The sequence below is a fragment of the Sardina pilchardus genome, chromosome 20 (genome assembly GCF_963854185.1).
Source record: "Sardina pilchardus chromosome 20, fSarPil1.1, whole genome shotgun sequence".
NCBI classification, from domain to species: domain Eukaryota; kingdom Metazoa; phylum Chordata; class Actinopteri; order Clupeiformes; family Clupeidae; genus Sardina; species Sardina pilchardus.
In genome coordinates, this window is record NC_085013.1 from 280,001 (window position 1) to 298,985 (window position 18,985).

The 18,985-nt window shown below is 43.0% G+C and overlaps 3 protein-coding genes across 4 annotated transcripts in view; all 3 read right to left on the reverse strand.

The window, feature by feature from the left end:
* wdr32 (WD repeat domain 32) overlaps positions 1-6,868 on the reverse strand; it is an 8,664-nt gene extending 1,796 nt beyond the window's left edge. The window contains exons 1-6 of the mRNA XM_062522771.1: positions 6,296-6,868; positions 6,084-6,197; positions 5,324-5,521; positions 4,782-4,984; positions 4,259-4,339; positions 3,879-4,024 (exon numbers count right to left, since the gene is read on the reverse strand). Coding sequence (XP_062378755.1) covers positions 3,879-4,024; positions 4,259-4,339; positions 4,782-4,984; positions 5,324-5,521; positions 6,084-6,197; positions 6,296-6,705 — 1,152 coding nt within the window. The 5' untranslated portion in view covers positions 6,706-6,868. The remainder of the gene's footprint in view (positions 1-3,878; positions 4,025-4,258; positions 4,340-4,781; positions 4,985-5,323; positions 5,522-6,083; positions 6,198-6,295) is intronic.
* A 1,426-nt stretch (positions 6,869-8,294) lies between these two features.
* pomk (protein O-mannose kinase) lies at positions 8,295-9,986 on the reverse strand. 2 transcript variants are annotated; one of them, XM_062522864.1, is made up of 3 exons: positions 9,840-9,986; positions 9,303-9,564; positions 8,295-9,192 (listed from the first exon to the last, which is right to left on the reverse strand). In XM_062522864.1, coding segments are annotated over exons 1-3 (1,029 nt in total). In that variant the 5' UTR covers positions 9,842-9,986; the 3' UTR covers positions 8,295-8,427. The 2 variants fall into 2 exon arrangements, with proteins under 2 accessions (XP_062378848.1, XP_062378849.1); XM_062522865.1 differs by having other exon boundaries at positions 9,303-9,466; positions 9,840-9,984.
* Positions 9,987-10,078: 92 nt separating this feature from the next.
* adss1 (adenylosuccinate synthase 1) lies at positions 10,079-18,749 on the reverse strand. The gene is made up of 13 exons (XM_062522863.1): positions 18,455-18,749; positions 17,392-17,494; positions 17,218-17,280; positions 17,069-17,119; positions 16,883-16,949; positions 16,504-16,611; positions 16,248-16,329; positions 16,019-16,145; positions 15,063-15,217; positions 14,271-14,395; positions 11,442-11,539; positions 11,183-11,332; positions 10,079-10,903 (listed from the first exon to the last, which is right to left on the reverse strand). The coding sequence occupies exons 1-13, from the start codon at positions 18,638-18,640 to the stop codon at positions 10,851-10,853; spliced, it is 1,368 nt and encodes a 455-aa protein (XP_062378847.1). The 5' UTR covers positions 18,641-18,749; the 3' UTR covers positions 10,079-10,850.
* Between the last annotated feature and the right edge of the window lie 236 nt (positions 18,750-18,985).

The window sequence follows — 18,985 nt, forward strand, 5'->3', positions numbered from 1 at the left end:
GTTAAGTCTGTTGCCCAAAGGAAATGGAGGCCTTATCAAAACACTAAGCTTTGGCTGGCGGTGACCGCTGAACAATATCCTTTCATTAACCGTGCAGTCCATTCTGTGTAGTATCATGGTGCTGGGTTTGATTTCTAATGAGAACTGTGGACTGAGAGGACAGAGGGTGCCTTTGTAAGTGTGTGCACACACGTACATGTGTAACTACAGTACGTACGTAAGACTGTGTCTTTGTGATGGAACAGGACCATATAATGCAAGTATTTTGGCCATGTTAATGTATATGTTAGTTACAAGTTGATCCTAAGTAGTGGGTGGGTAGTCGATATTGTTTGCATTACGGCCGTCTGTTTAATTGCGCTGAGACTGGCCTTGGTCTTGTGAGTTTTTCGAGGGGGTGGTCTTCAGCTAATTCAACTAGGAGTATTTAAAGTGGCTTTTGTGCTGGAGCGTCAGCGGAAGCGTCAGCTCTCGTGTGAATCCGTCCTCGTGTGAAGACTTACTCGTGTCAAGACGAATTGAGTCTACCTGCGACGAGTCCACCGAGCAAGGACACAAGCAAGGCACCTCTCAGATAAGTTCACTCTTGTCTCACCTTGTCTTGTTATCTGCCATCCTACTGGTAATAATGTGCATTCAACATAAACAAGTTTATATGCGCTCTAATGCCGAAAGGCAACAAGCTTCATATCCTACTTTTTCTATGGGGCTGTGGAATTGCCAATCTGCAGTGAACAAAGCTAATTTCATTCCTGCTCTGGCCTCACAGCTATCACTTCAGTTGGTTGCGCTTACAGAGACATGGATTAGGCCAGAAAATACTGCTACACCTGCAGCGTTGTCGACCAATTATGCTTTTTCGCATACCTGTCGCTCCTCTGGTAGAGGAGGCGGGGCAGGCTTTCTGATCTCTGATGACTGGAGGTTTACTCAGTTGCTATCGACTCAAAACCACAGCTCATTTGAATATCATGCCATCATGATAACTGAACTATACAAATTATACTTGGTGGTTATTTATCGCCCTCCAGGACAGCTTGGCAACTTTGTGAATGAGTTGGACATTCTACTGTCTGCTATTCCAATGGATACGTGCCCTCTGTTGATCCTTGGTGATTTTAACATTCATCTGGACAACTCCTCTTCAGTTGACTTCCTGTCCTTACTCTCCTCCTTTAGTATAACACGTGTTCACAGTCCTCTTACTCACAAGGCTGGTAAGGATCTTGATATGATTCTGCTACGTAACTGTACTGCAGACAACGTTTGGGTTAATCCTCTACATGTATCAGATCATTACTTCATTAGATTCTCTGTGCGTCTCCTTGATAACCCTACAGTTCCTGCTCCGACGATGTCATTCCGACGGAACCTCAGAAGCCTCTCAAGTGAACATTTTGCAACATTAGTAACTTCTGCTCTACCTATTCCAAGCTCATTCTCATCACTTGAGGTTAATGATGCTACAGACACTCTTTGCTCTACACTGGCATCCTGTCTGAATGCAGCATGTCCTCTTTCCACAAGACCCACTCGTTCTAAACCTCGCCATCCATGGCTGACAAACAGTATACGCTCAGTACGCAAGGAACTTAGAGCTGCTGAAAGGAAATGGCGTAAATCTGGAGATAGAAATGATCTTAGTAAATACCAGTCTATGCTATCATCTTTTTCATCCACTGTCACACTTGCAAAAAGAACATATTATCAGAGTAAGATTGAGAACGCCACTGACAGCAGAAAACTTTTTGCTATGTTCAAGTCTCTTCTCAATCCTCCACCACCGCCATCAGCTACTTCACTGTCAGCAGATGACTTTGCAACATTTTTCACTGAGAAAGTTGCTAAGATAAGTGCTCAGTTTGATGACCCTATAAGAAGGACTCTGCCTGGTGTTAGCATGATGCCATCATTGGACTTTTTCTCTCCTCTTGATGAGGAAGCGGTCTCTCAACTGCTTCAGCGAAGCCGTCCAACAACATGCCCTTTGGATCCTGTCCCGTCTACTCTCCTGCAGTCTATAGCACCCGCTATTATACCGGCAGTCACACATGTATTTAATACTTCACTCAGTTCTGGAATAGTTCCTTCTTCTTTTAAACAGGCAAGAATTACGCCTTTGCTGAAGAAAAGTACACTTAATTCAACTGATGTGAAGAACTACAGACCTGTCTCCCTTCTTCCTTTCTTGTCAAAGGTTTTGGAGAAAGTGGTCTTCAAGCAAATGTGTGACTTCCTCTATCAGAATAACCTACTAGACCCTATGCAGTCTGGTTTCAAGAGTGGTCATTCTACTGAAACTGCTCTTCTATCTGTGACTGAAGCATTGAGAGTAGCTAAGTCCTCTGCTCAGTCATCAGTGTTAATTCTGTTAGATTTATCTGCAGCCTTTGATACGGTTAACCATGACATTCTCCTTTCTACACTATATGAACTGGGAATTTCTGGGAAAGCTCTTGACTGGTTCAAGTCTTACCTTAAAGGGCGTTCTTTTAGCGTGTCTTGGCAGGGACAGATATCAAAGTCTCATGACCTCACTACAGGAGTCCCCCAAGGATCAGTATTAGGGCCCCTCCTTTTCTCTATTTACACCACTTCTTTAGGTGGGATTATTCGCTCTCATGGATTTGAATATCATTGCTATGCGGACGACACTCAACTTTTCCTATCCTTCCCACCTGAGGACTCTAGTGTTTCCCATCGGATCTCTGCATGCCTGAAGGACATTTCAATCTGGATGAAGGATCAGCACCTTCAGCTTAATCTTTCCAAAACTGAGCTCTTGGTGTTTCCAGCAAAAACAGCTATTCCCCAACAGATCAATATCCAGCTTGATTCATCCTCACTGACTCCAACCAGATCGGCACGTAACTTGGGTGTCATAATTGATGACCAACTTACTTTCTCTGAGCATGTTGCCTCAATTGCAAAGTCATGTCGGTATACCCTGTACAACATTAGGAAGATCAGACCTTATCTGACACAAGATTCCACTCAGCTTCTTGTACAGGCAATGGTTATCTCCAAGCTGGACTACTGTAATTCTCTGTTAGCTGGCCTACCTGCTTGTGTATTAAGACCACTACAGTTGATTCAGAATGCTGCAGCACGACTGGTCTTCAATCAGCCAAAGAGGACACATGTAACCCCTCTCCTAGTTACTCTCCACTGGCTCCCTATAGTAGCCAGAATTAAATTTAAATCTCTCACTCTGGCCTATAGGACACTGACTGGATCTGCTCCCAGCTACTTCAGTTCTTTAATCACGATGTACATTCCCAACCGCCCATTGCGATCTTCTGAGGAGCGTCTGTTATGTCGACCAACCATACATGCTAGGTCAAATTGTAGATCCTATTCTTCAGTGGTTCCGTGTTGGTGGAATGAGTTGCCCAGTGCTCTCCGTTCCAGCAACAGCTTTGGATCTTTTAAGAGGGGTCTTAAGGCATATTTATTTAATATGCACTTAGTCCTTTGAGTTTGTGATGTGTTATGGTTTGTATAATGTATTGTTTTGTTATAATTTGTCTATTGATAGAATTTGAAATTTATTTTGCTATTGTCCTTAAATTTAGCCATACCATGCTTTAGTTATTATTATTATATATAATTAACTGAGTGACTTATTTGATTGCTATTCTCATTTCACTGTTTTATTTCTCATTAGGTTAGTGCTTAAAATTATTGTTTTACTGATAATATTACTATTCTCCCTAGTTTGTAATTGTTCACTGTTAATTTAATTTGTATTGTTATTTATTTGTATGTCGCTTTGGACAAAGGCGTCTGCTAAATAACCATAGCCATAGCCATAGCCATAGCCATAGCCATAGCCATAGCCATATGTGTGTGTGTGTGTACGTCTGTGTGTGTGTTACCTCCTGGTCATCTGTATTGCTGGAGCAGCGCAGTAGTGTGGCCCAGCCCTTGGGATGCAGCTGTAGGGAGGTGATGCAGTTGCCCCTTTCCCTCTCTCCAGGAACCTCAGGAGTCAGCACCTCCAGACTGTTCCTGGGAGACATACCTGGGCACACATCATCAGAACATTACATTATTTATTCACACACACGCACGCACGCACGCACGCACGCACGCACGCACGCACGCACGCACGCACGCACGCAAGCTTTTTGTTTCTTACACCAAATATATCAAATCCTAAATCCCAGGTGACCATGCCATGAAATGACCAGTAGGCTCTTGTCCAGATCGCACTTGACAACAGCTGACCTGTAATACGTCAACACAAAGCTCTCACCTTCTCTATGGGGGTGGAGTTTGCTAGAGTCGTTTCCATGGCGAGGACCACCAACTGACCGTGAACTAGATGGAGACCCATCTAAGGGAAAGGAGAGCAGGTTACATTAACATGTATGTGTGTGTGCAAGAGAGGTTCCTGAAAATCAGATTGTGTGTGTGTGTGAATGTGTGCATGTACATGCAAGACAAGACCATGCAAGGAAGGCAGTACATTTATGGAGAGTATGCACATTATGTGAGTGAGTGTGAGTGTGTGTGTGTGTGTGTGTGTGTGTGTCTGTGTGTGTGTGTATGTGTATATGAGTGAATAAGAGAGGGCCCTAAAAAAGTCTGTCTATGTGCAAGTACATGCAAGACAAGACAGCGCAAGCAAGGCAGTGCATTTGTGTTACAGAGTATGTACACTATGAGAGTGTGTGAGTGTCCGTGTGTGTGTGTGTGTGTGTGTGTGTGTGTGTGTGTGTGTGTGTGTGTGTGTGTGTGTGTGTGTGTGTGTGTCTGTGTCTGTGTCTGTGTCTGACCTGTGGTGAGCGGGGTGCGGCGGGCTCGTAGGATGCGGTAGCTGCCAACCTCCAGGCTCTGGGTGAGGTCCAGGTCGTGCAGTATCAGCAGGTAGCCAGAGGAGGTGCTGATGAGCATGCGGCTGCAGTCCGGCGTCAGACGCATTCGCATCAGATAACGTGTGTGGAAGAACTTTTTATGGGGACATCCATCCTCCGTAAACCTAGCACACACACACACATTTTGTTTAGATAAATATATGCATATTAATATAAATGCTTTCCAGAGATGAGAATAAACAGAGGGGACAATTTTGAGGCAACTTTAAAGGACCAAACAGGTATTTGAGATATTTGAGAATACTTCTGTAGTGTGTACACAGAAAAAAAAAATATTGGACTCTATTGGATTCTAAACGGTGGACTCATTAAACATACACAGGCAGAGGTGATGGTAGAGATATGATGCTCACTCCATATGTGGCGACATAAACGTCTAAAACATTACATTTACCATGACCTCATTCAGACCTAAAGCCAGAAACACACACAGAATGACTCACCTATTGGTGTCCCAGGTGATGACATTGCCATCAAAGCCGGAGGTGACGAGCAGACGCGTGTGTGTGTCGTACTCGATGTTCTTCACCCAGCTGGCGTGGCCGTGCAGCGAACAAACCTTCCCACTCAAGTTTCGTAGGTCCCAGAGAGCAATCGTGGTGTCATCCGAGCATGTGGCAAACAACCGGTTATCCAGAAACCTGTACGAAACCCAAGCACATACACACACACACACACTTTAGGCTAAATACTCCAGGGTAAGGATTCATTACTATACTGGTGCGTCTAGATTTCTAGGCTATTTCAAAGCATTTTTCATTATTACAATATTTATAGTCATAGTAGTAAAACTTCTCGAAGGCGATATTTATTGTGCTGGTAGTGAAGGGCTCAGCTCATTAACCTATGTCCATTTGTGCCTAGGAAGCAGGAGTGATCATAAATCCCCATAATCTGTTCTAAATTGCTAGGCTGGCCCTTGAACCTCTACCATCACCACCTGTTACCATGCATGGCATAACTTCAATACCGTACTCACTAGGTAGACTGTGGAGGACAGGACAGAATGCAACATTGGTCAAAATAGACACTTTCAGTCCCTCTGCAATTGACAGTAATGATTACACTGCCCATGACATGATTCGATCCATGTATCTTTCCATGTTCTAAAAACTAAAGACACTTGAGACATTTCTGGATTCTGTCATCCCCAGAAACGTCTCCCTGATTCCTGATGACGCTGTGAAGGTAATGTGAGTGTACCTGATGTTGTTGACGCAGTCCTCGTGAGCCTCTACCAGAGTTTTGATATGCTTAGAGGACACCGGATCAAAGAGCAACACCTCCGTCTGTTCACAAGCCACCGTCAGCACCGACCTACAAGTACATACACACAAACAAACACATTATGACTAAACAGCGAGCACTAACAAATAACACAAATGAGACCAATGGGGAACAAGCCTCATCTTTACCCGTCTGGTGAATACTCCAGATTAAAGACTGCACCGTGAGTCTGTGTGTTCAGGTTCACTGAATCGCTCGCAGGGTTCATTGATCCGTACAGACTCGTCATGGTACGAAAATTATCCCTGGATGGGTCAACGTATGGGCCCCGGCGGATACTCCGCTTCCAGATCCACGAGAAGATAGAGTCACACACGCCCGAGGCAGGCGTGCGCTCCCCGTGCTCATGTCCCGAGCTACTCTGGTTTTGAGCATTCCCGCTGTTGCTCCCACAAGCTTGCTCTACGTTATCATCCTCTTCCTCCTCTTCTTCTTCATCTTCAGACTCTTCCTCCTCCGGTTCGTCTCGCTCAGAGGCTCGACTATAGGGCCTGTCTTGAGACTCCTCGGTGTCGCTGCCCGGGCCACCCGAGCTCATTCTGGCATTTGCAGGGGTCGCTACGGCGTTGTTTTCGTCACGAAGAGGAATAAAAGATCCGGTCTAAATAACCGGTCAACACCTGCTGTTCGAGACGGCAAATCCTGTCGCCCTGCCGTCTTAACGGAGACACCACCGCTCAGGGCACACCGACACCGTTAAAACAAACAAATACAGTGCGAACTTACGTGTGACGTATTTCCGCTTCCTCTTTCGCCCTGGTGACGCTATGGCTATGTTCAATGTTGCGAAGCGTTTCGGGCGCATGTTACAGAGAAGTCTGCGTTCAAATGTGGTAGTGATTGCTGAACTGGCAATTACCACAATATATGAAATGCTTTGAGTTGTAAATTAATTGGGTTAGGATACAAACCATTTTTAATAAGATATGGCGCCAATGAAGGTGTGTGTGATAATATTTTTTTTCTGTGGAGACAGACTTTCCTTTGGCCTAGATTTGTAGAATGAAGTGATATTTCAGACTGTATTGTTAATTAAAAGTTTTGGAAATCTAGGACTACAAAATGATTTCCTATGGTCAGTGGGTTGCAATCATAATTGAGATTGGATTATGCATTTGAGTAATTTGATGCATAGACAGACCTACTATTTCATTTTTCCATAGGGTCTATGAGAAAGAATAAATTGTTTGATCTGTCTGTACAATCTGGTAGTTTGGCAGTTGATTTCCTGCAATTTGATTATTTGATGATTATTTACTGTAATGGTGTGAACTCTGAGATTGGATGCATACCTGGCAGGACCACTCATTGCTTAATTGGTTGGAATCCTGTCTATTTAAATCCTTCAGTATGAAAAAAATCATAATATCTGAAGTATATGAATCCTATATACTGTACATATAATTTAATATTGTCATCAGACTTGGAAAAAATCAAAAAAGAGGGCAGGATCTGTATACACATTGATGCTGATAGGATAGCACCTCTGACACACCCACCAAACAACCTGAAAAGCCTGTTATGTTGCACATTGTTGCATGCCGATGTGACCAAATATGTTCTATCAGGAACTCCAAAAGTGCCAAAGTGGTGCAAAACTTTTTGACTTTTTCCATGCCACGGTGCATTGCTAGATTGCTGATTGTTATAGCCACATCTTATGATACAGAATGCTATGGGCAATGCAACAGGTGTGAAAATGGAATGGATAAGTTAAGAGAGTTCAAAGTTATGGTATTTTCTCAGTCAAATGTAAAATTCCAAGACTTTTCTCTGACTTTCTCTAATAAATAAAAAAAACCTATTTCCATTATCTATAATGAATGATACTATATACAGCATTAAAACATCTTGACTTTTTTAGAGCAGAAGATTAAATAAATGTAAATAAACAAAGTTGGGCTAACCACAACCACTCAAGCAAGCAGTAAAGCTAATAGCCAGATATAGAACAATTCTATGTGGAAAATGTTTGTATTAGGCCTAAGGTATTGGCCAAGGCTACTGACTTTCCTTGTCTGGAATAGAATAGAAAATTCCATATTCCAGATATTTCATGACCTGTGGAAACCCTGTATTCTGAAACAGTTAAACATGAGAAGGAAAGACAAAACTTTTGTTGTTTTCATTTGTCATGTTTATAAACAACTGAGTGAATACAGCAGATTTAACTTCATAATTATTGCAGCATCTATGCACATCTTCTCCCAGCAATTATTTTTGAATGGCTGATTCCCCAACATAGTCAACACATTTTCTGCTAGAGCATTTCTCGGGCCTGTTGCTGGCTCTCCACCATGGTGTCGTAAACAGCACGGTAGACACTCAAAACCTCCCTTGCAGTGGGGCGCTGTTTAGGGTCCGGTTTCTTACAGTCAGCATGGATCTGAAACAGATGAAAATGTATGACATCACTTCCTGTGACATGCCCTAGCAAGAAGCCTGTGACTTCTGGAATCTTCCAAATGTCCGTTTTCTCGTCGTAGCCAGGCATGAGGTCGTCTGAGAAGGGCTTCTCGTCTCCGTGGGGCCACAACTGTTCGGGGGCCACAAAATCCCCCGTGAGCTGCCGAGGGCCACACTTGACCCCATGACCTCCAGGGGTCACCTCTGGCAACGCATCAAGGTCGTTAGCCACTAGCCGAAAGTCTGCGGTCAGCAGGAACTGACTGAGGGTCTTGCTGAGGTCGTTGGAGTCGCACATGACTCGCGTGCCCACCGGACTGGCATGGAGAAAACTGAGGAAGGACACATAGTCCAGCGCCAAGCGCAAACGGGTCTGCCATGCGTCGCTGCTGCGGTACCGTGGGATCGTCAGGGCGTCATCCAGGCCCATAGGGGTGCCCAAGGGGTGGTACTCAGTGACGAAGATGCCATCAGCTTCGCAGGCCCCAACGAGCTGCACCACCCGCGCGCTCTGGAGCGGACGCAGCATGGAGAGCCCATGCAGGAAGTCATCACGGTAGGTCTCAGAGGAAAGCACACACAGAGCCACCTTCTGTCCTTTCCATTCTGACAGGTACACCTAGAAATATCAACAAACGCTGTGTATGATCAATTCTGTTGCTCTCTCTCACCATCACTCCCAGTCATCCATGATCCAACCAATACACATGTGAACACACAAACCCTCACCTTCTTCACTGCTCCCTGTCCAACCATCTTCAGCCTGCGGATGTCAGTTTGTACCTCTGGACACTGCAGCCAGGGCTCACAGTCACGCATGGTGCCCAGTTTAAAGTGGCGAGGTGGGCAGTGCCCATGCGGGGAATGCGAGGCAACTCCTGGATACAGTGAATCTAGGTACAGGTAGAGCAGTAGGTTGGCACACAGTAGTGCTACAAGGCAAACTGCCACTATGGCCAAGCTGCTAGATATTCCCCGACCATTCCCCATCCTGGGTGTCCGGAAAACAAGGTGAACAAGTTTCAACAGAGATATAGCACACAGCAATTTAAAAAGTTTATGAGACACACCGTTAAAACAAAATCGGACTCCCTGAGTCTGAATCTTTACTCATAGCTTCACATTTATCGTATAATCTACTTGAAAGTGTCCCAGACTGACAGGAGTAACGTGTGTCCCTCTGCACTTTACATCGACACTCATGCCAGTGGCATTTAATCACATTTACTTATACGGCAACTTGACCATAAGGATAATTTTACTTACATCCAACGACTATATTGATATGTCCATCTTTACAAAACGCGCTAAACTACGCGTCATGCTCTCCGAATGCGCTCTTTGAGACAGTACAAGGGTATTGGTCTTCAGTGAATAAGCTGTGTTGTATTTTTATCACCCTTCGCTTCTTCTGTGTTTTACAATGACCGAACGACCTCCACCTACTGGTATGGAGTGAAAATTGAGTATGACCTAAGACTGCACGTTATACAATAACAGCAACATTAAAATGTATTGGAATTTATTGCAAAGCCAAGATCCCCTATCCAAATTACACCAAATTAATAATAACAACATAATCATCAACAACAAAAATCAACAGAATAAAACATTACTGTTCAACATAATTCATGCATGTAGAAAGTAAACTATCCCGTTTAATTATTATGAGGGAAAAAACAAACTTTCTCAACACAAAATACAAAGTAACAATGAGGACGCCAGAGATACTTCTTGTTTTGACACTTTAATGTCAAGATAATGCCTCACCAAAAGTGACTGTCCATGAAAAATGGATAACACTTCAATAGAAAGCCCAACATTCCCCCCGCCCCATGTCACATGAAACTAACTCAGTAGGCTAACTGTTCCACACATATTTGTAGTGCAAACAAGCAGCGGGATTAACATGAAACTGGTTCCACAACAACTATGTTTCTGAGTAAAACACTGCCTTCTGTAGTCTTTTAGACAGTTTCTTCTCAAAGGACCAGCCATTTCAGTGTTGTTGTGTCCATAACTCTGATTCTGGGATGAGATCATTAATATGCCATACCCTCTGAAAACAGTTTAAGCTGGAAGGACAGCCAAAGAAGTAAATGTAGGCCTAGGTGTGTGTAATGTTTCATTCCGCCTGGTGTTTAGATGGAGATGGCAGATGGGACTTGAGATGCATACAAGATGCGTCAGCTGCCATCTCAGTGACTTGCTGAAGAACTGGAGAACCTTTGGATAACGCTAAGGCATTCCAGAACATCTGGACGATGCAGAGGCACTCTAGAACATCTGGATCATGCACTCTCTGGACGGTCCAACGCCAACCCACTTAACTGTTGGAGAGACGGAAAAAGCACAGATGTCGTGCAGGAACAAGAGGAAAAAAAACTACACAGATCTTGATATGTTTGCCCAGTGCTTTTGCATGAGCACATATTACTTGTTTTGGCTTTATTTTTTATCTTTCCTTTAAACTTATGATGAATCTTCTTTTATGCAAATAATACAAAGGATAACATTGTTAACGTAGTCAAGATAATAGACATAATTGGTAAGCATCTAATTTTACTTGTGTACTGATGAGGCTTAGACCTGTAATTGGTCTCACTTACTGGGCACACTAATCTGGTTCTCCACAAAGCGGATGTAGTTCTGGGCTTTTGGTGGAAGGTCAGTCCATTTCCTAGCAGATGATGTGTCTGTCTTCCAGCCAGGGAAGGTTTCATACTCCACCTCCACTTTGTTTAAAACATCCATGTTGGCTGAGGAAAAGAGAGAATATAATCGGAGATTCATTTGGGTGTGTAACGTAGTGGGAGTGGGGTGGGTATGTGAAAGAGTATCATAATAGCTTTAGGACATCATAATTACATGGGAAATGAGGAATCCGTTTTCCATTGAGTTTATAGGCCACACCAACTTTGATCTCATCCAGAACATCCAGAATATCCAGCTTAGTTAGCGCAATACTGTAACAGGAAGAATGACAACATGTTCTTCTCTTATGGTTTTGCAGAGTTTTGTTTTACCCAAAGCCATCGATATCTCAAAGTTGCGTCAGCCGTTGACTTCGCTGTTAGAGCCAGATTAGAGCAGTCTTGGGTTAGTGGTAGTCTCAGTAGATCCTTTGGTCCCTGGTTTACTACGGGACTGACAGCAGTGATCGCATTAATATTTACAGTAAATACTCAATGAAAATTACTATAAACTGCATTACCACATACATACAGCGCCCTCCACAATTATTGGCACCCCTGGTTAAGATGCGTTAAAAGCCTTAAAATAAATAGAATTTTTATTGTAGAAGCATACTCTCACACTGAAAATTGTAGAAAAATGTAACCTTCAACTCAAGTGAATTTTAAGGTGGGAAAAATAATCCCTGACTGAGAAATAATTATTCTTCATAAAATCACCTGTTCCACAATTATTGGCACCCCTAACAATTCCTAGGAAATAAATGTAATTATTAAGTATTTCGTAGTAGTTTTAAGTATTCGTAGTATTCGTAGTATTAAGTATTAAGTAGTAAGTATTTCTGTCATTTCTGTCATTTCTACAATAGTTTACAAAGTCAATCAGAGTATGTAGGAACATTTATTTAGTAATTCTTAACATCCTGTTTCCCTGGGCTATAAATATGACGTGACACAGAGGCCATTTCTCTTCAACATGGGAAAGACAAAGGAACACACTGTTCAAGTAAGGCAGATGTGTGTCGACCTTCACAAGTAAGGCAATGGCTACAAGAAAATAGCCACTCGCACACCTGCCCATATCTATGGTCAGAGGAATCGTTAAGAAGTTTAAAACAACTGGAGCAGTGGTAAACAAGCCTGGAAGAGGACGCAAGTTTATTTTGCCACCATGCATAGTGAGGAGGATGGTAAGAGAAATAAAAAAATCTCCAGAACGCACTGTTACAGAATTGCATCAAATGGTTGCATCTTGGGGTCACAAAGTCTCCAAAACAACCATCAGGCGCTATCTACTTGCCAACAAGTTGTTTGGGAGGCATGCACGGTAAAAGAACCTTTCTCACTCAAAATCATAAGCACAAACGTCTGGAGCGGTACTGGGCCTTCAACTGGGACCGTGTGCTTTGGTCAGATGAGACAAAGGTAGAGCTTTTTGGCAACAAACACTCTAAGTGGGTCTGGCGTAACAAAAAGATGAGTATGCAGAACAGCACCTCATGCCCACTGTGAAGTATGGGGGAGGATCTGTGATGCTGTGGGCCTGTTTCTCTTCCAAAGGGCCTGGGAACCTTGTTAGGGTGCATGGCATCATGAATGCTTTGAAATACCAGGACATTTTAAATCAGAATATGGTGGCCTCTGCCCGAAAGCTGAAGATGGGTCGTCACTGGGTCTTTCAGCAAGATAATGACCCTAAACATATGACCAAGTCTACACAGAAATGGTTCACCAAACACTGTATCAAGCTCCTACCATGGCCATCTCAGTTCCCAGACCTCAACCATATTGAAAACCTGTGGGGTGAGCTGAAGAGGAGAGTGCAGAGGAGAGATGATTGTCATCGATCATCGTTGGATGATTTGGAGATTTTGTGCAAAGAGGAATGGTCGAAGATCCCTCTTTCTGTTTTCTCTAATCTTTTGAAACATTATAAGACAAGATTAGGTGCTGTTTTATTAGCAAAAGGGGGTTGTACAAAGCATTAACATCAGGGGTGCCGATAATTGTGGCACACATGATTTGATGTAAAATAATTATTTCTTAATGTGGGATTTTTTTCCTTCTAAATAAATGCACTTGTATTAAAGGTTGGATTTTACGTTTTTTTTAATTGTGGTCCTATATTATTTGGAGAAAAAAATGAATTTATTAGAAGCTAAAGAACACATCTTAACCAGGGGTGCCAACAATTATGGAGGGCACTGTATATTACTCTTATATTATTATGCACACAACCATAAGTCATGTAGAAAAGTCTTATGATAACACCTGAGATATTCATTCATTTCCCCATTGAGAGGAACTATTGAACGACCATGACATACCGGAAGTGCCGCCATCTTTTGGACACGGGAGTGAATGGTTGTGTCGCAACTTTGAGATATCGATGGCTTTGGTTTTACCCAAAGCCTTCGATATAACAAAGTTGCGACACTTCCATTGACTCCCGTGTACAAACAATGGCGGCACATCCGGTAGGCTATGTCATGGTCGTTGAAAGGAACTATTCCATTGAGAATGAATGAATATCTCAGGTGTTATAATAAGACTTTTCTACATGACTTATGGTCGTGTGCATAATAATGCATTTTCATTGAGTAATATATGTATGTGGAAATGAAGTTTATAGTAATTTTCATCGAGTATTTACCGTAAATATTAATGCGATCGCTGCTGTCAATCCCGTAGTAAACCAGGGACCAAGGGAACTACTGAGGTTACCCACTAACCACGTGACCGCTCTAATCTGGCTTTAACATGGAAGTCAACGGCTGTCGCAACTTTGTTATATTGAAGGCTTTGGTTTTACCCAAATACATCATTTAGCTGAAGTCATTCTATCTTAACAGCAGAGGGTGCAATTTCTCCATTATGAACATTTTTTCAACAAGCCTTAGCCTGACGAGCCATTTGCTGCCGCTACAGGCGTCTAGATTTCTAGGCTAAACATGCCTATGAGACACTCAAACATGCCAAAGAGAAGCCATCATATTCCACTCACGCTGTGAAACCATTGATCATGTGGGCGTATCTCAGGATGACCAGATCCAGCCAACCGCAACGCCTCTTCCTGCCTGTGGTCACGCCCACCTCATGACCCCGTGTCTGCAGCAGTTCTCCTATTTGCTGAGGAGGAAGAATATGACATTCTTAACACATCCCTTCTCCAATACAATGCACTACCACATAGCTTGTGAAAAGAACCAGTCCTGATGGGACAACAAACTGAGTTGATACAGTATGCTGCCCAAACACTGAGTACTTTCCTTACAATCTCCAGCATATGTCCTGCTAAGGGGCATATTCCAGTAACCCAATCCCTGACCCGGCCGTAAATCTATCTGTGACCCTAGAACTGGCCCTAAATTTATCTGTGGCCCATGTGACCATCAGCGGAGCTATCAGGTTTTTTAACAGTTCCCTCATGCATTCTGACAGCTGGTCCAGTGGGTTAATCCATATGTAAAGGTCACACCGTATGACATGCAACAGGAGCCACTGTGACATATGTGTCAAATTGTCCAAGACAATTACTGTGAATTTGCCATGGCATGTAGTTCTAGCACGGGGTCATGGTCAAACAGTCTTTAATAAGGGTAGGTTTGAATTATAATGATGGCATTTATATAATTATTCCATGATTCCATCTGGAGTATGAAACAGGAGGAATATTAGGATCAGAGAATCAGAGAGTAAGAAACAGAATCAGACTCAAATCAGAGTTAGAATCAGAATTAAGAACACATTTTTAATTAGCTTTAGAGTTTGAAGAGATTGACCGTGAAACACTTACGTTGAGTTGCTCTGTGGGGAAGGCCCCGATGCCCACTCGTGTGGTATAAGCCTTAGATACTCCATACACATCTCCAATATTTGCAGGAGGAATGCCAAGTCCAGTGCAAACACCTCCCACAGTGCAGTTTGATGAAGTTACAAAAGGATAGGTACCTGAGAGAAGGATAGGTACCCTGATAAAATGCCATGGTCACTTTGTTGATGGACAATCCCTTTTGTATGACAACCTTATTTTTTTTAGACATTTCAATGCTGTTGCTCTGAAACAAAAGAGCCTCTCTCAGGGACCAGGGTTAGGCTACTATTTGCTGCTGAAGTAACATCAAATGGTTTAATATGACTACAAAGTCCACCATTTGATGCTCTTGATTTTGATGTATTGATTTTTACTGAAATCTGGACATCCAACATCTATAAGTGGCTTGTTACAACTCACACTTATTGAAGAGACATTTTGCAATCAGTAAGCAATCTGTGCTCTGTCTCTTTGTTATGTTCTACATGGAGCAGTTTTAGGGTCTACAATACACATATAGTAAATGTAAATATTCAGTGTTGAGAAATGATGCACCCCTGTATAAGTGAGCGGTTTGTCTAAACGGCAAACGACTCAGCCATATACGTTAATAAAAGGATGTGCAGAAACATTAATTCTTCCAATTCTGCCAAGTGACTCATCTGACTCAAGGCAGTTAGCTACTGCAGTAATTGTCCCTTGCCATGTCCCAACTATCCAAAAATGGTCCTATCTTCACTCAGTTTTGACCTCCTCTTATGCACTTGTACAATGTCATCTCAGGCTAGGATGAGCATCCCTTTGAGCGTTTGGTGTTTTCATTAGACCTGTTCTGTACAGCACGTTTTGTTCTCATGTTTGAAGAAGATACTGATGATGATGATAAGGGGGAGGAGGAAGAGGATAATGATAATGATGATTGCAGCAGAGTGTCTTACCAAAGTCGATGTCAAGGAGAGCGGCATTGGCCCCTTCAGCAAGGATTTTCTTTGGTGGTCCATGCAGTGCCTCGAACATGAAATGAACACCATCCCTCACCATGGGTCTAAGCTTCTCTGCATACTCCTAAATAACCCAAAATTACACAATAAATTACTTTTACACAATAAAGTGCTTCATAAAAATCGTTCTTTCACTGCTAATAATATGACATCCAGCTTTACAAACCTTCAGCTTTTTCAGCTGACCGTCGGCATCAACTTTAAGACCAGGATACATGGACTGGTACTGCTGAACCAGATGCTTGAATCTAAGGACGACAATAATGACATATTTCGGTTTCTCCTCAGTGTAATTTATCATTGAACAAAACTGTAATTAATTTCTCGAAAAGGAAGATGGAACATTTTATTCTAGTTATAACTGGCCTGCTTTTTATATGAAGGTGAATAAATTAGTCAGAGAGTGGGCTAAATGATCTTACTTGGCAGAAAACTCTTTGAAGTCAGCTAGAAGGTCACACACACGAAGCCCAATACGAGATGCCTTGCTTGTGTATGTGGGTCCGATGCCCTTCTTTGTTGTGCCAATGCTGTTAAAGATAGTCAGATTATTACATTTCATTGGCTACACTGCATGAGTGTGTACGTGAGAAAAAAATGTTTGCTGCATGCACTGCATGAGTGGGTATGAGAGAGTTCATACATGTACATATGTCTGTTTGTGTGTGTGTGTGTGTGTGTGTGTGTGTGTGTGTGTGTGTGTGTGTGTGTGTGTGTGTGTGTGTGTGTGTGTGTGAGTGTGTAGGCATGTGTGTGCCTGTGTATGTAAAGAGAGGAAGTCTGTCTGTTCCCCACACTCACCTCTTCCCCTCCTGAGCTTGTCTCTGGGCCTCCAACATGCCATCTACTTCCTGATGGAAGTCAAACACTACAGAAAAGAACAAATAATCAGACAGGCAGAGATAGCATGGTATATGAATCATATGTGGATAATCTATAGCACTGTACAACATGACAGTTATTTGAATGTGACCTTTTGTAGTATACCTATGTGAGCACGATCAGAGATGACCAGTCGCTTCTCCCAGCCTTTGAGACCTTACAGGCGAAAAAAGAAAACACAACGTCTTCCATTTGAAATATATGAAAAATGTGCGTGTGAAATATGCCTGATTGGATCAGACATCTTGCTTTACCTTTCTTCTCATTCTTGTCTCCCTCTTCAAACAAACCAGGTAAATGGATGACCACGCCATTACCTAAACACAAACAAAACCTTTGAGGTATAAACTGAAGATCACACATATGCTAATGGCAGCAAAGGACATTCGGGACTAAGCGGAACATGAAATTGCAACAGCAACACTTACCGATGAGGGAAATGCATTTGGGGTTGATGATTCCACTTGGGAGAAGATGGAAGTCATATGCTTGACCATCTACTACCACTGTGTGGCCGGCATTGTTACCACCCTGCCAATCAATAAGAGACTACAGTGAAATAACTGCAACATTTCTATGACACTCTTAGATGAGCCACCCCTTGAACTTTTTCAAACAGAGCCCACACATTTCAGGCCTGGTCTACACAGTGTGTTGAGAAGTGACCCTGAGTTGAACTCCATGATCTGAAGACTTCAGACCCCATCATCACTGAGCAAACTTGAGAAGGCTAGGTGCACCCTGCCTCCCTCTCTCTCTCTCTCTCTCCATTTGTACCAAACAGGCTTGCCCTTTCCCTCCCATGTGACTGGCATGGGAACACTGTGCTACCCCCTCAAGTGGTGCCGAGCCCCTTCAGCAGGAGAGGGAGCTATTTTAACAGTCTTGGCTTTGGTCTGTTCCATCTTCTGCAATGGGCCATGGGGGGATCTGGCCTTCTCACATGTCGAGACAGCCTGGGAATGTGACCCTGCCTTGCGAGGTGGGGCTGAAGTTTGAGACTGACATTTACTGAGGACACGGACAAATCTCAGTATGTTGAGGCGACAGTGACAGTAAAAGGGAATTCATACTAGAAGAATGCACACGTGTTGTATACTGGTCTTTGTCACATTCAAGTGTAAGGATGTGTCAGGCATACAATTAGTCTCATAATAATTTTGTTTAAGGGACTGAAGAAAATGTAACAATTTCATATCCTAGTCACAAATCACATTTCATAGCATGTGTTTTCCCAGCTCATCTCAATTTCACAGCTATACAAAGGTACTACGAACTAGGTGTGTTAGACGCACTAGTTTGTCATTTAATTGAATATTATTTTAATTTGCAGCCCTTCAAAGAATCGGAATGGAAGATTGGCGTAGGCTATATGTTCTCAAATAGGCAATAGCCTGTAGCCTAAATTCATAACATCACCAACCAAACACAGACAGAATTTAACAGAATATAGAGGAACATGCCAACAGTCATAACATTTATGAACAGTACCTGACACCTGCAAACCATGTCGGATTCCGTCGCCAATAAGTCGACAACTTTTCCCTTGCCTTCATCACCCCATTGCGCACCAAGAACTACCATAACTTTGTTTCCTGTCTCACTCCGCGGTCGCTTCTGCCCCGTTGCGGGGGGATTTGTGTAGTTTTTGTGATCATTTACTGACCAGCCCGACATCTTCGTACACTATGACTGCTGAAGTAGCCGTGCGAAATGGGTTAACGGGCGTACAGCCTGTCTTGATAGCAACTGATAGCAGACGTTTAAGTCAACCCGGGCCGGCAGGGAGACTTCAAGAAAGGGGGCGTGACACGATGTCACTGGTCAAGACGTTGCGTAATTATTAGTCTATGGCTCTGGTCTATAGCCTCAATACAGACGGTTAGAAGGTTGCCGCCCCCTCTGTGGGGGAAAACATGCTAACATCACACATGAAAGTCAATGGGGCTAACTCGCTAGCAGAACACAAATGTTTTCCCACACGAGGGATGTTTCAGCCATGGTTAACACGGTAACTGGGGG

Coding starts and splice junctions, on each gene's coding strand:
- pomk (XM_062522864.1), bottom strand. Junction 9,193..9,302: donor GACAGGGAGCAGTGAAGAAG/GTGAGGGTTTGT, acceptor TGATATTTCTAG/GTGTACCTGTCAGAATGGAA.
- adss1 (XM_062522863.1), bottom strand. CDS start 18,640: ATGTCGGGCTGGTCAGTAAATGATCACAAAAACTACACAAATCCCCCC. Junction 17,281..17,391: donor CAAATGCATTTCCCTCATCG/GTAAGTGTTGCT, acceptor GTTTGTGTTTAG/GTAATGGCGTGGTCATCCAT. Junction 15,218..16,018: donor TCTCCTTGACATCGACTTTG/GTAAGACACTCT, acceptor TCCTTCTCTCAG/GTACCTATCCTTTTGTAACT.